General features: G+C 49.1%; 1 protein-coding gene across 1 annotated transcript in view; it reads left to right on the top strand.

Moving 5' to 3' along the window:
• Positions 1-10252, top strand: part of SF3A1 (splicing factor 3a subunit 1) — a 21332-nt gene extending 11080 nt beyond the window's left edge. The window contains exons 5-16 of the mRNA XM_059408814.1: positions 2081-2155; positions 2880-3030; positions 3334-3527; positions 4392-4509; positions 4790-4975; positions 5617-5738; positions 5842-6087; positions 6650-6857; positions 7330-7484; positions 8481-8582; positions 8705-8776; positions 9561-10252. Of these exons, the coding sequence (XP_059264797.1) occupies positions 2081-2155; positions 2880-3030; positions 3334-3527; positions 4392-4509; positions 4790-4975; positions 5617-5738; positions 5842-6087; positions 6650-6857; positions 7330-7484; positions 8481-8582; positions 8705-8776; positions 9561-9662 (1731 nt within the window). The 3' untranslated portion in view covers positions 9663-10252. The remainder of the gene's footprint in view (positions 1-2080; positions 2156-2879; positions 3031-3333; positions 3528-4391; positions 4510-4789; positions 4976-5616; positions 5739-5841; positions 6088-6649; positions 6858-7329; positions 7485-8480; positions 8583-8704; positions 8777-9560) is intronic.
• The last annotated feature ends 5529 nt before the right edge of the window (positions 10253-15781 follow it).

The raw sequence follows: 15781 nt of genomic DNA, 5'->3' as shown, positions 1-15781 counted from the left end.
GATGTGGGACTCGATCCCAGGACGCTGGGATCATGACCTGAGCCGAAGGCAGCTGCTTAACCAACTGAGCCACCCAGGTGTCCCAATAGTTGCCTTCTTTTGCCCAGTTTAATCATCATAAGAATCCAGGAAGTATTCCCCCTCCCCTTCCCCTTTTTCAAAAGCAGAGATAGGCTCAGAGAGTTGAAGTTCCTTACTCATGGTCTCTCAGCTAGTAAGTAGCTGCACTGACCCCAACATCTATGTTGTTCTTCACCCTAAAAAGTACCTTGGATTAGAAATATAATTTAAGTAAGCATTGGGAGACAGTGTAACTTAAGGAGATATAGACAGTATTGTTGAAATATTTATATATGTAGCATTTTCTCATTTAATCTGTGGTAATTGATAAGTTAGCCACTGCTGTACGTATTTTTATAGAAGAGGAAGTAGGCACAGAGAATTAATTTTGTCAGGGCTGAGCTGGGAACTTGAACTCTGGCATTTTCACTCTAGCCCCTAAGATCTGGGCCTCAGGGTCTGGAACAAGAAGATCTTAATTTCATGCTACATTGTTGTAATCAAGAATCTGGACAAGTGGGTATTAGTATTTAAAAACAGTTAGATTGTTAATTTCTTGCAAAGCACGCTGATACAGATTTGCTAGTGGCTTGGGTTTTGGGGTTTTTTTTTTTTTTTGGTTTTTTTTTTTGGTGCTTTCCCCCCCCCCCCAACTTCTTGTGGCGGTTGCATTCTCTTTTTATTTTTTTATTTTTTTATTTTTTTTTTTAAAGATTTTATTTATTTATTCAACAGAGAGAGATCACAAGTAGGCAGAGAGGAAGGCAGAGAGAGAGGAGGGAGCAGGCTCCCTGCTGAGCAGAGAGCCCGATGCGGGACTCGATCCCAGGACCCTGAGATCATGACCTGAGCCGAAGGCAGCGGCTTAACCCACTGAGCCACCCAGGCGCCCTGCATTCTCTTTTTAGTTGCCTGGTTTGTACATCTGTTCTTGATATTTAGAAACAGCACATTAAATATCTGGCTTGAAAGGACTGTAATAATTTACTTAGTTCACTCTAAGTATGTAACTAGAAAGAATTGTAAAAATGTGTGTATTTAGAAAATGATCAAGTAAAAAAATGGTAGAGTCATTAAAATAACAATCATGGAAAGCCAGAGGGTTAGTGTAATTAATTACACGGTAACAATTTTAAGGGAGCCCTGCCTTGATTTTACCTAGTGGACCACTTCCAGGGTTAAACGTCCCCAGATCCCTTTGTAGTCTGTTACTTTCCTATTATTCCTTTTCTCTCAGGACTTGGGTATTGACATTTAGTACTCTAACCTGAGGGCACTGGTGTCGGTCTCTAGTCATTGGAGACTCTAGGGCAGATTTATTTCTGAGGTAGAGGTCTAGGGATGATAGAGTAGGGCTGAGCCACTTTACCAATGATAAACTGTTGGGATTTATGCTGTTTTGAACAATGCCATCATTCATTGTCTCATCAACTATATATTCAGTGTCAGACTTTCTTTCAAATGCTAGAGATATAATAGTGAACAGAAGACAGAGAAATCTCTGTCTTTACAGAGTTTCTGGTCTGGTGAGGGGGGCGAAAAGCAAGTGCAATGTCAGTGGTTGTCCGATGGTAATAAATACTATGGAGAAACGGAAAGCAGGGGACAGAATGTGGGAGTTGGGATCTGTGGGCAGTAGTGTGGAGTAGGATCATCAGGTGAGCACGTGCGAAAGGGCCTGGTGGCATGTGCCAGAGGGTGGTAGCAGCCCCGTGTTGAGAGCAGCCAGGGCATGTGGACTGTACGCTGGGTAGTGGGTAGTGCTCTTTTGTGGATTTTCTTGCTCGTCCTTGCAGCTGCCTTTTACATTGACTGTGCCACCTTTAAGCAGTGATGTTACTATTTATAGAAGACAGCCAAGTTACAGAGGTTAAGTGACTTGCGCAAAGTGGAGCTGGGATTGGGACGTGGAACCCCATGCTTTTGCTTGTCCTATGCCGTTCCACAAGCCCCGGGAAGCCCCCTCTTTGTCCTGGGTTGTGCTGCACTGATAGTTGCTTTAACTCTTCCCATGTTTCAGATCTTGATTCCTCCTAAAGGCTTATTTACAAAGCTCAAGAAAGAGGCTGAGAACCCCCGAGAAGTTTTGGACCAGGTAAACTAAATTATAACTAGTTACTTCAATGCAAGTGACCTTGTGTGGGTTGTTTCATATTTGGAAATGGGCTCCAGGGCAGGACCTTGTTGTGTTCTAGGCACAGGAGTGGTGGAAAGAAAGACCTTGTGGCCACAAAGGCTGAAGAATCCTGGGCTCTCTGCTCCCTTTCTGCTTTTCTTTCAGTTTTACTGGATCTTTCTCTTTTCTGCCCTTACTAGAAGCCAACTTCTGAACAGGTTTTCTGGCCTGTTTCTGGCCAGATGCAATTTGAAGCCCCACATTTTCAGAGTTGAGGAGAGAAGGCCAGTTAGCACTGCCTGTTTTGGGTGGCTGCATGAAGGCTTTGTTTCTCAGGCACTCAGACCACTGCTTCTCTCATGGGTACTTGGTCAGACTTCCTGGGACAGAGCTTGCTGTTCTGTGAGCATCATGCCCCTTGCCAACTCAAGCAGAAAACTCTGAGGTTATAACAAATGGCTGTCCTTGAGGCCTAGACACAAGGTTTCTGTGGCATTTAGATTTTTTTTTTCCTGTCTGGGCACTGGGCTTGACTGAAACCAAATGCAAATACCATAGTTTCCGCCAGGAAGTTGCCCTTGTAGGCCGAGCAGCTCCCTGTTCCAAAGGAGATGCTGGCTTGGGTGAAGGTGCTGGAGGGGTCAGACCCATCAGGAACAGACCCTGATTCAGCTTAGCATTGTGCCGTTTCCTATCTCCTCAGGTGTGTTACCGGGTGGAGTGGGCCAAGTTCCAGGAGCGAGAGAGGAAGAAGGAAGAGGAGGAAAAGGAGAAGGAGCGGGTGGCCTATGCGCAGATTGACTGGCATGATTTTGTGGTGGTGGAAACAGTAGACTTCCAGCCCAATGAGCAAGGTAGGTCTGTGACTCCAGGTGGGGAGCCAGGAGCTTGGAACCATCTGGAATATCTCAGGTATACATCTCTTCCCACAGAGCACTATAGTCCCCCCAGAGGGTTTTATCTATCTGTTTTATCTCTGCTGCCAGAAGACTTCTGATTTGCCACATTGTCCCACTTAACCCAATTGAGCAAATGTGCCAGACCTTGGGTCTGGAGCTGGGAGAGCTTACAGTGTGTAGAGGGTAGATCAAGGGGCAGGCCTTTGATAAGGAGTGTCTGTGGAGGTCTCCTTTTGACTCTGGATTACCCCCTGCCAGGGAATTTCCCTCCCCCCACCACCCCAGAGGAGCTGGGGGCCCGAATTCTCATTCAGGAGCGCTACGAGAAGTTTGGGGAGAGTGAAGAGGTTGAGATGGAGGTCGAGTCTGATGATGAGGACGAGAAACAGGAGAAGGCGGAGGAGCCTCCTTCGCAGTTGGACCAGGACACCCAAGTGCAAGACATGGACGAGGTATGCTTCTGGGAGGGCTTACAAGCTCGCCTTTCCCTCTGGAGCTTGGTATGGGGGTGCGCTTCACATTTCAGATCAGCTCCCTTGTGATCCTTGAGAGGAGGCGTGGGTCCCGAATAAGGCATGCTGGCTGAGCAGCTGCCCAGACCCAGGGAGCATAGAGCCTCTTTCCAGCTTGGGCAACAAAGATTCATTCATAGGCAAGGATCTGAAAGCTGTGCTGGCTCTGTTCTGTGATCTTCCCGGCTTCGCCCAGAGGCCCTGCTCCCTCCTGCCCCCATGCCAACTCTCAGTAAGGGAATACTTTGCACCACATGCTTTGATGCATTTGAACTTAGGCCCAAATGATCAGCAGTTCCCAGAGCTTTTCTTAGTGTAGCCTCTGCTTCCTTTCGGCCACCTCTACCCCTTCCCAGCAGGCATAGAGTCTTCAGAGCCAAGCAGCTCTCCTCCCCTTGGAAAGAATTTGTGTGTGAGAAGAATGGCCCCTGTGTCTGTGGGAATTGACTTTTTCTCTCCCTCCCAGCGTTCCTCCATGAGCAGCTACCATTGAGTGCTGACTTGCCCCCCGCACCCCTCCCCAGCATGTTTAACTGCCCTTGGCCTCCTGGGACTGCCTGGTGCCAGCTGCTGGAAATGCCTGGGCGGAGTGTTAGCACCACGGCCCCCAGAACTCCCATTCATGTTGCGAGGAAGGAGCTTGGCCAGCTGCCGCCTGGCCTCGGCTGCCCCTGGAGGCTTAGCACATGGATGCTGGCTGGCAGGGACCTAGGCTCTTTGCCACCCTGAGAGCCGCCAGGGCTTAGCTGCAGGGAGGTGGCCTATTGGCTCTTTTCTGAGTCCTGCCATTGCTTTGCTTTTCAGGGTTCGGATGATGAAGAAGAAGGGCAGAAAGTGCCCCCACCCCCAGAGACACCCATGCCACCTCCTCTGCCCCCAACTCCAGACCAGGTCATTGTTCGGAAGGATTATGACCCCAAAGGTAGGGTCTTCTTTCCTGCCCTCACATGTTCCTCAGTGCTGTCTGTTTCTAGGAGGGGGTGAGGTGGCATATCACCAAGGCATCGATAGCCCCTCTTTCGCAGGCCTGGTGATGGGGAACAGAGCTGAGTCATCTCTGGTGCCCAGGTGTCTTACACAAGGCGGGCTACAGCATGGCACTAAATGGATGGGTCTCAGATGAGGGAGACACAAATAAAACCGTAGTCCCTTAACCCTGGCTGCTTCCCAGTGTTCTCATTCAGAAATCTCTTTCCTTTTAGCTTCCAAGCCCCTGCCTCCAGCCCCTGCTCCAGATGAGTATCTTGTGTCTCCAATCACGGGGGAGAAGATCCCCGCCAGCAAAATGCAGGAGCACATGCGCATCGGGCTTCTCGATCCCCGCTGGCTAGAGCAGCGAGATCGCTCCATCCGGGAGAAGCAGAGCGATGATGAAGTATATGCACCAGGTGAGGTGGGGTTCTCCCAGCCAGTCCAAACCCCTGCTCTGACTCAGCCCAGACTTACTTTGAGCCATGGGAATCTCTGAAATGTGGTCAGTTTTAACCAAACAGAGCAACATCTGAGGTCAGACAAAAATTTGTGAGGATAGGTACAGCCTGTGATGCTACAAAAGAATTCCCCATTTTCCAGAAGCACTATTTATAAGGCTCCTCCAAAGGCAGGCACCTGACATGGACGCCATCCCGGACATACCAGAGCCGGGGAAGTTGACCATCTTGGGGCTGTCTTAGAATGAGGGCTCTGCTGGCTGGAGCACCCTTAGTGCTTTGAAATGAGACACGATGGGAAGAAAACTGTCCCAGAGGCAGGAGAGTAAGCTTGTAGTCCTGATTGCCACTTGCCATGACACAGTCCTTGCAATTGCTTTTCTTAAGTCATGTGGTTGGACAAGCTCTAGCATACAGCCTTAGTGCTGGTTGGGCTTCCCCAGGCTCAGAGATGGGGCATGCTATATTGGGACCCAGACTCAACCTGCCCCACAGGACTAGCCTCTACTCTGCACCAGGAGAGTTGGGGCTCTCTGTTAGAAGGGCACTGGTTTTAGTCTCCTTTCTGTCCCCTGCCTCCGTTCTGTGACTGCATCCAGGTCTGGATATTGAAAGCAGCTTGAAACAGTTGGCTGAGCGGCGTACTGACATCTTTGGTGTAGAAGAAACAGCCATCGGTAAGAAGATTGGTGAGGAAGAAATCCAGAAGCCAGAGGAAAAGGTGCAGTTCTGATGGATTCTAGTGCCTTCTCCACTCTCATAATCGTATACTTGAGCTGCATTTTAGGATCCCTGACAAGCTGTGGCTTTGCTTTCCCTTGCAGGTGACCTGGGACGGCCACTCGGGTAGCATGGCCCGGACCCAGCAGGCTGCCCAGGCCAACATTACCCTCCAGGAGCAGATTGAGGCCATCCATAAGGCCAAGGGCCTGGTGCCAGAGGATGATACCAAAGAGAAGATTGGCCCTAGCAAACCCAATGAACTTCCCCAGCAGCCACCACCTCCGTCTTCAGCCACCAACATTCCTAGCTCTGCCCCACCCATTACTTCCGTGCCCCGGCCACCCGCGGTAAGCCAGTAGCCACTTTGGGACTGATTTTGCAGAGCTTGGTTCTTGGGGTTGGACACTATTGGCTGAGAAGAACAGCTTCCTTATAGTGGGACCCAGGCACTGTTTGGGTCAAGTTGAGAGACAAAGAACTCTTTAATTGTAAGTGGGAGCCTCTGGTCTGATCTTCCTCTATGGGGGAGGATTGGAGCATGGGAGGGAGGGAGGCAAGAGGCAAATGTGAGAAGCAGGCTTAGGACAGAGAAGGGCTGCAGGGCTTAGCAGGTCTTCGAGGATCTCTGGCCCGTCTCCAGGAAGCTAAGTTGAGGTCGGCCTCTTTAGTGGGTTTTTCAGCATCTGCCACAAGCACCTGGTAGAGTCCCAAGTGGAAAGAGTGTCACTCTGGGCCTCTCAGCATAATTCCTGTCAGAGTCTGGTTGTGAGCCTGCAGTCTCTCAGGGAACTCCGTCAGAGCTGTCTAGTCCCCATCGTCAAAGGCTGCAGGGGGCTAATCACCAGCCTTATTTGCCCTTGAGGTCCAGCTTTGGCTTCCTTTGACCTCTGGGTCCCTCCTCTTCTGCAGATGCCGCCTCCTGTCCGTACCACAGTTGTGTCTGCAGTACCTGTCATGCCTCGCCCCCCAATGGCATCAGTGGTCCGACTACCCCCGGGCTCAGTGATTGCCCCCATGCCGCCTATCATCCATGCGCCCAGGATCAACGTGGTGCCCATGCCTCCCTCGGCCCCTCCTATTATGGCACCCCGCCCACCCCCCATGATTGTGCCAACAGGTCAGTGTCTCTCGTGCCACCTTCCAGGCCGTTGGGTCAGGACTGTAGACTAAGCACTGCAAGCAGTGCAGTGGCTGGCAGTACTGCCCAGCTGTTACAACTGGGGGGCCAACCCAGAGGGGAGCCTTAGCTTCCCCACATGAGTGGTCCCTGAGCTACGAGCTGGGGAGCCACAGGTCCTGGGGGAGATGGGCTGACGTGGCAAAGCTGGGGTCTGTGCACCAGGATAGTCAGGCTCCAGACAGGTGCAGAGGCCCAGTGATGCTTGCCTGTCAGCTGGCACCCAGTCTGTCTATCAATCCTGCCCCTGCTGCCCCGTTTCCTGCTGGCTGCCAGACTTGGCGAGGAGTGACCCTTCACACTTTCGACTGGGAAAAGTGGGAAACCTTTGCAATCTCCCCTCATCCTTTACCAGCCCTGAGTCCCAGGGCCTTCCTCCCACTCACGCAACCACTTATTCTTGTCCTTGCAGCATTTGTGCCCGCTCCACCCGTGGCCCCTGTCCCAGCTCCAGCCCCAATGCCCCCTGTCCACCCTCCGCCTCCCATGGAGGATGAGCCTGCCTCCAAAAAACTGAAGACAGAAGACAGCCTCGTGCCTGAAGAGGAGTTCCTGCGCAGAAACAAGGTCAGTGATACCAGAGTGCCAGCCATGGTCATAATGCCCAGCTGGGGGGGTCCAGTCCCACTGTGGTTCCACACTCCCTGCCCCACCATGTTCCGCTCCCACTCCTCTGGCTTCAGGGGCCCGAGTCAGATATTGGAGGCCTGGAAGGGCTTCTGAGCGCCCAGTGGATGCACAGTTAACAGTGAAAGGAGCAGGCTGAGTAGGTGGTCCCTCTGGTGTGAATTCTTGTGGAGACCAGCAGACAGGACTTGAGTATGAACGGGGCCCTGGACACTGAAAGAAAGCCTGGGTGTAGTTCTTAATTTCTTTGTGGCCTCCTCCTCTGGCTGCAGCCCTTTGGAGTTCCCCCTGTTGTGGGAATTCTGTTGGGATACTAGAAATAAGGGAAATCCTGGTGCTTCCAGAGCCTAGGGAGTCTGTCGGCTTCTAGTGAGGAGGCAGAAGCAGTCCTAGCCCCACTCCCCCAGTCCATTTGACCCGAGCCTTTTTTTTCCCCTTTCCGGTAGCACTTCCCATTTTCTCAGTACCAGCTGAAGTGCCAAGGTAGAGCTACGCATTTTGTGGGCCCGTGTCTTCGCAGTGCTTACAGCAGTACCGTGGAGCTGTTGTGATCACTTGCTTTATAAACTTGGTGTTAAGGCTTAGTGAGACCTGGTTAGAGGAGTTGGGAGCCCAGGTTTTCTGACTTTGCAGTTTATATGCTCTCTGTCTCTGGTGCTTCTGATGCTTTTACAGGGCATTTTCTTAACACTTTGTCAGTTCTAGACTCACTAGGGGGCACGGTAGAGACCATTTTAAAGAAAAGAAACCATTTTAAAGAAAAGAAAAAACGGGAAGTGAGTTGTGCCATGTCACTAGTGCTGTTAGTGAATTGGGCTAGGGTCCAAGAGGCCAGATGGACGGGTGACATTGTTTATGGTGGCCCAGGAATAGGAAACCATATTTTCTGATGGGTTCAGGGTTCCCCGGGCATAATTGCCATGTCCTGTTTTGTAGGGTCCAGTGTCCATCAAAGTCCAAGTGCCCAACATGCAGGATAAGACTGAATGGAAACTGAACGGACAGGTGCTGGTCTTCACACTCCCGCTCACAGACCAGGTATGATTTGCTGCTGCTAAGTGGCATCAGGTGCAGGGGATCCAAGGAGTCGGGTGGGGGGGGCAGGTCAGCTTCCTTCAGCGGACCTTAGCAAGGAGTTGAATGACCTCTCGGTCCCACAGGTCTCTGTCATCAAGGTGAAGATTCACGAAGCCACGGGTATGCCTGCAGGGAAACAGAAGCTGCAGTATGAGGTGAGTCGGACGTTGGTGGTCCTGCCCCTTGGGTCTCAACACCTCTGCCATCCCAGAAACTAAATCCCTTGTGGAATCAAAGGAGTGGAGAGACATGTTGGGGGCAGCCATGTGAATCTGTTCTTCTTAGAAGCAGTGATGCTGGCTGGGAGTACCAGGGCAAGTTAGCCTGACGTGGTGAGGCTTGGGGTAGCTGGGTCATGTTATAGCCTTGTATGGAGCCCCAGAAACCTTTATGCCTCAGTGACTAGGGTGGGCATCTGGGGACAAGACTTGGAATGCTGTGGTGGGTTTCTGGCCCAGTGGTGGAGCCATCCCAGCTAGTGTGGTCTGGGGTAGCCTGGCTTTGTGCAGGGATGCAGAAGTGATAGTCTAGCTCCACCTGGTGCATACCCACCCACATGGGGCTGCTTTATTCTCCCTCTCAGGACTTTGACAAATCGCTACTCTGAGCCTCAGTCTCAGACTCTTGGATTGATCTCAGAAAGGTCTTCAGATTTGAGGGTCAGAATTCCATGGGGTTTGGTCTGGGCCACCTTCTTGGGAAGTTGACAAAGAGGGAGAGCATGGGTTACTAGGAGGGAAGGAAAGCAGAGCTTTCTCGGGGAACTGGAGATCTTCGGTCCTCCCTGTGCCAACCCTACCCACATGCCCTGCCATTGCCCTGTCTTCTCTCAGGCCCCTGTATTCACTGAGTTCAGAGGGAATGGATGTTGGGAGTTAAAAAACTACACTGTTCAAGGCCAGGTTGCCCCCACGCTAAAGCACATCGTCTGTTTTCCAGGGCATTTTCATCAAGGATTCCAACTCATTGGCTTATTACAACATGGCCAACGGCGCCATCATCCACCTGGCCCTCAAGGAGAGAGGCGGGCGGAAGAAGTAGAGAAGAGAAACTTGCTGTCAGGTCTCAGCCACTGCCGTTTTTGCCGTTTCCTGTCTCCCACTGTCCTGCTCTCTGCCCCAGTCCCAGGAGACCCTGCCTTGTACACTTGTTTCCCTCTTACTGAGTTTGGAAATTCAAATTGTCCTGCCAAGTTTTCTTACCCCATCCCTTCTCTACATTGATAAGGGAGAGCTTTCAAAGCTAGTCTCTTCCCTAGTGGTCTCTGGAATCCCTTTGTGTTTGAGTCTTGATTTGAGGGGATTCGTTTCTTTAGGTAGCACATTAGGAGATGTGAATGCAGAAATGTGCTGTGGGATAGTGTCATAGAACCAAGTAGCACCTGGCTGATGAGAGTATGGTGGTTGTCATTATTAATCATTTTGTATAATCCCTTTGTGTTTGAGTCCTGATTTGAGGGGATTCATTTCTTTAGGTAGCGCATTAGGAGATACAAACCCAGAAATGTCCTGTGGGATAGTGTCATAGTCCCAAGTAGCACCTGACTGATAGAGTATGGTTGTTCTCATTATCAATTATTTTGTATCTTGCCATGGGTTGTCTAATAAACCTCTTGTATCCTTCTTGTGAAATCAGTGTTGTAAGACTTGTCCCTTGGCCACCTGTGCTCTGTCCAGACCCAAGACAGTGGGAACATGGCACAGTACGTTGTGTCTTCTCTTCTACTCTGAGAATGTTGGAGGTTTTTTTTGTTTTTTTTTTTTGTTTTTTAAGATTTTATTTGAGAGAGCACACAAGCGGAGGAGGGGGGCAGGGAAGGGGCAGAGGGAGAGGGAGAAGCTGACTCCCCATGGAATAGGGAGTCCACTGTGGGGCTTAATCTCAGGACCCTGAGATCATGGCCTGAGCTGAAGGCAGACGCTTAACTGACTGAGCCACCCAGGTGCGCTGGAATGTTGGGCTTTGAACTAAATTCTTAACCACCACCAAGTCTTTTATGAATTTGTCTTACATTTATTTCTGTAGCTCTTAAAATAGTTGGATCCTTCAAAGGCATACTCTGTGTATTTAATAGACTGCTACAAAATGCTTTCAGCATGCCAGGACCACAGAAGAACAAGGACAAGTATGATGCAGTTTCTGGGCCAGTGGGCAGTGGAGAGACACATGGAGATGAGATTCAGGGGTGGCAGTTTCCTGACCACCTGGAATCATCCATCACCTGATTGGCCCTGTGACCTTAATCAGGTGGCTTACCCTGAGTGACCACAGGGGCATGAAATTTTTTAAAATTTTTATTTAAAAAGTACTTAATTATGTGAGAGCCATGAATTATTCTAGGAATTTTATAGAATTTAACCAATTTACTCTTTAAGTACTCCATCAGTTTTAACTTACATAATATTGAGTATTCCTGTTTTATGCTTGAGTCAACTTAGCTCAGAGACGGTGGGTTGCATGCCTTCAGTCACACAGTAAGAAGCTGAAAAGAGATTATGTGCAAAACGTTTGTCATAGGCCTAGCTTCCTAGTAAGAGCCAGACGTAGGCTGTTATTTTCGGAATTGTGCTATCACGGGGAGCTAGGCGCTGCTGTGGGTGTTTAGAGGGAGGAAGGTGAGAGCCTGTTGAAAACTATTTCCTGATTTGAAACCTAAAGCTCATTCTATTCTGAAAATCTCACGTGTGTTTATCCCCTGAGAGTACCTAGTGCCTTTTCTTTGTAGTCCCTCCGTTGGATCTTCCTACCTGCCCCACGAGGTCATCTCCAGGGCTCCGAGGAGTAAGGCCATTCCCAAAGTCATAGAACCAGTATTCTAGTCACCACCCTCTGTACCACCAGCAGCCCCCACCCCTAGTCCCGTACACATAAGCTTGCAGCTTCTGACTCCAGACGTAGGGCTCAGGTGGCCCTTCTGCAGTACCACTTGTATGGCTCCATTACAAACTACTGATCCCTTACACTTTTAACTTGGTCAAGGGATGCTATTCCTTACCTGTTTGATATCTGCCTCCCACCTGGTTGCTGGAAGTTTCCCCAGGGGCCAGGGCTGAAGTGGGTTCCATGTTTTGGGGTGTCTAAAATGAAGGCACTGCTGGTTGCTTCTCCATAGTTAACACCAGAAATTGCACTGAACACCAACTGGGAAGGGAGTCAGGAGACCTAGGGTGTCTTGTGCTCCAAGCTCTCCTTTCCACCTGGGATTATTTCTGGGAATGGGGAACAGAGTGTGGTGTTGGGCACTTTCCCCCACAGATGGCAGATCCTGTGGGCCCCCGATGACGGAGGCTGTGAATAGAGACCAGGAATGCTGCTGGGTGGAATGTGAGTGAATGGGTCCTTTGAGCCACCCTCCAAGGCCTGAACCCAGTTTCCCGAAGCTCTTGAATGAACATCTGTCCTGGCTCATTCCCGTCGAAGGAGGCCCATTGACCAGGGTGGCCTTGTGACTGTCAGTGGCCATGGGCCCAGCACTCAGGCCCAGCCCTCTGCTATTCTGGTTTAGGGCCTGTAACATGAAGGCAATGCCTTGCTGACACAGCTTTTCTGAATCTCACTGTGATCCTCTGAGGATTGTCTCATCCATTTTTTAGATGAGGTAGATACCCAAAGTGGTACAGCCCATGAGGGCTCCAGAAGGCCAAATCATCTCTTCCATTCCTGGTGACCACATCGTTCTCACTGCCACATCAGACCAGACTGTGAAATGGGGAGAAATGTTCCTGTTGTGGGACTGCTGGGAAAATGGGCATGATTTGATGCTGTCAGAGAGGCTCTCCTTTTAGATTTGCACAGAGGACTTCAGGAGTTATAGACATTAAGGAATTTCAGTTTCAACTCTGCCAGTGGCTTGAGTATTTGTCATGTAGCTCAGAGAAGGCCATCTATGATTAAACCCATTTCACTTTTTATCTATTTATTTTTTAAAGACTTGTTTAATTTGTAGGGGAAGGGCAGAGAGAGACCCCCCCTTTTTTTAAGACATTATTTATTTGAGGGGTGCTTGGGTGGCTTAGTTGGTTAAGTGTCTGCCTTCAGGTCATGATGCCAGGGCCCTGGGATTGAGTCCCACTTTGGGCTCCCTACCCCACGGGGAGCCTGCTTCTCCTTTTGCTTCTGTCACTCCCCCTGCTTGTGCTCTCTCTCGCTATCTTGCTTATTCTCTTTCAAATAAAAATCTTTTAAAAAAAATTCATTTGAGAGTGAGCGACTGAGCGAGAGAGAGTACAAGCCAGGAAGAGGCAGAGGAAGAGAGAGAAGTAAACTTGCCGCTGAGCAGGGAGCCCAACATGGGGCTCGATCCCAGGACTGATATTATGATCTGAACCAAAGGCAAATGTTTAACTGACTAAGCCACCCAGGCGCCCCAGAAAAGAGAATCTTAAGCAAACTTAAGATTCAACTGAGGCTGACGAATGGCTTGATCTCACAACCCTGAGATCATGACAGGAGCCGAAATAAGAGTCGGACTCTTAACAGCTGTGCCACCCTGGTATCCTGACCCATTTCGCTTTTTACAGTTAGAATTTGTATTAGAGAATATATAAAAGGCTATTTTAGGTTATGTTAGGATATATACTTGAATGGAAATATGTGGTGTACTAGAATTATAGCAATTTTTTATGTAATATTTATCCTTATAATTAAAAATCAAAAAGGCAAAATACAGTGTGGCTTAAATGCATACTAGTACATAAGATTTTTAGACATTTGCTTTTTTAAAAGATGTACCATCTTCAAGTTGAGATCATTAATTTGGGAATTTGCTCTTACATTGCTACATTTTGATAAAAAGTCAGTGAATTGGGCTGGGGTGCCGGGTGGCTTAGTTGGTTAAGTGTCTGCCTTTGGCTCAGGTCATGATCTAAGGGTCCTGGGATCAAGCTCCTCTTAGAGCTCCCTAATCACCAGGAAGTCTGCTTCTCCCTCCCCACCCTTTGTGTTCGCTCTCTCTCTCTCTCTCAAATAAAATATTTCAAAAAAAATAGTAAGTGAATTATTCTAGATATCCCTGAGTCATATAATCTGAAGACAAGATACACGTATTCCTTACAGAGAAAGGACTACTACCTTTGCCTTAAACTGAGTTCAGTTCAGTGTTCCCTGTTCCTGAGCTGTGGTGATTAGATTAGGGATAGGCATGAGTCCTAGTATAAACAGATGACACAAAGGAATGCCACTGCCTCCTGACTTGAGCAGAAGCTACCAGAAGAGTCTGTTGTATGGATGTTTGGAGGAAGGAGTGAGCTTGGAGCTGCTGCCATGAGGGGCTGTAGCTTAAGATGAAGCAACCAGAGGAAGGAGAACAAAGAAAAGAGGAAAATAAGGCTGCTATTCCCGGTCAGCCTCTGGATCAGATGTCTCATGAAGCTCACTGGCCTATGAATTTTTTTAAGCTGTAGAACACACTAAATGCAGTTTTGGGTTAAGCCCATTTGAGTTCTGTTCCCTGCCACTTGGACCTAAGAGTCTTACCGTTATCCGCCGTGTAGGGGCAAAGACACTATCGTTTGCCTACTCTCCATTGGCTTCTGGGCACCAGCCGTCTACCTTCTGAACCTCAGCTCTCACCTTATTACAAATAAAGGCTCTGACATCTGGACGTCTCCTGACGGCCAGTGCTAACAGATTTTCTGAGCACATGCATTCCAGGGTCCAGGAGAGGGGACTTCCCTGGGGCCTGTGTGAGCACCTGAAGCTAAACTTTCAGGAATGACCCCAGTAGAAGGCATCCCCAGGTTGTGCATACATTCCAGTAGTCCTGACTGAGCATCTCTTCAACACCTATAGCGGCCAGGCTACCGGGATGTTTCCCGGCATTGCCAAAGGCCGCTTATTCCAGGAAGCCACAGGACTTCGCGGGGCATTCCTTTGGATCCATTATTCTTTCATTCACTCCTGCTTTCTCACTGCAGTTTAACCGCCCCGTTCTCTGAGCCTGCTTCTCTTTCTCCCAGATCCCTATAGAGAAGCTTCCTTATTTCCATCTATTCCCCACCTGCATTGGCACCCTTGCCCCCAGCACTCTCCATCCCTTCCTAACCCCGCTTTATTGTCCTTTTCACACACACGTTCTTCCTCTCTGCTTTACCGGAATCCCCTTTCCTTCTCCTGATGTCCTTCAAATAAACTATTGATCCCGGTCTTCATCTCTTTTTCACTAAATATCAGATAAAGAGCTCTGAAATTGAAGTAAAGAAATAGAACAGTGAGAGTCTGCTATGTGCTGGAGGCTTCAGAGACAGCTCATGTACTTCACCAAGTAATTGTTGCCGTTGTTCTGTTCTCGTGTTTTGAGTTAGCTCTACTCCCAGTGTAGTGCTTGAACTCAGCCCCAAGATTAAGAGTTACATGGTCTATTGACTAAGCCAATTAGGTGCCCCCTCACCAAGTAATTATTGACGTTCTTATTTTTCAGAAGAGGAAGCTAGGGTTCAGAGAAGTTAAGCAATTTTACACAGGAACGCCCTGTTACTGAGGGGCACAGCCATGAGGTAAAGTCTCTCAAGCCATGATCCATGGTTTAAATTAGGTAAACTCCCCTGCTGCAGCCGCAGACTATGGCAGGAAATTTTCAAGAAAATAATGGATTTGGAGTGCTTTGCAAACTGCAAACACCATCACTCCTGGCTTCCACCTACTGAGTACCTCCATGTGCCAGATGCTTAGCACATATTATCACACTAAAGTCTCAGTACCTCCCAAAGGAGGTACATTTTCCAGTATTTCCATTTTGCAGATGAGGAAATGGGCTGAGAGAGAAGTGATTTAAGGTACACAGTGACAGCAGGGGTTTGAATCCTGGGTGGTCTTGTATAAGAAAATTAAAAGCTGGGGCCTCCTCACAGCCTTAACTGGAGAAACATTTACTCTCCCAGAGATGGACACCCAGGTGCTTTTTACCTGTCACCCCACCCCAAATACACTGTACATGTGCCCTTATAGAGCTGAATGTGTTTGGGATATGACCCTAAGACCAGAATTATGAACTCTAGGGTTGTGAATACTTTGCCAGGCTTGAGGCCTCACATCTGCTTCTCTTGCATCTGGCTCCTCTTTCCCTTACTTGGGACAGGCCCACATCCCCATGCAAGTCCCACTCTGATCCTCCTACAAGCTGGGACTAAGAACCCACCACTGTCTACAGCCATTGGAGAGGA

Source organism: Mustela nigripes, chromosome 8 (genome assembly GCF_022355385.1).
Source record: "Mustela nigripes isolate SB6536 chromosome 8, MUSNIG.SB6536, whole genome shotgun sequence".
NCBI lineage: Eukaryota > Metazoa > Chordata > Mammalia > Carnivora > Mustelidae > Mustela > Mustela nigripes.
The sequence above is the reverse complement of the archived record's forward strand: the minus strand, read 5'-3'. Positions and strand labels throughout refer to the sequence as shown.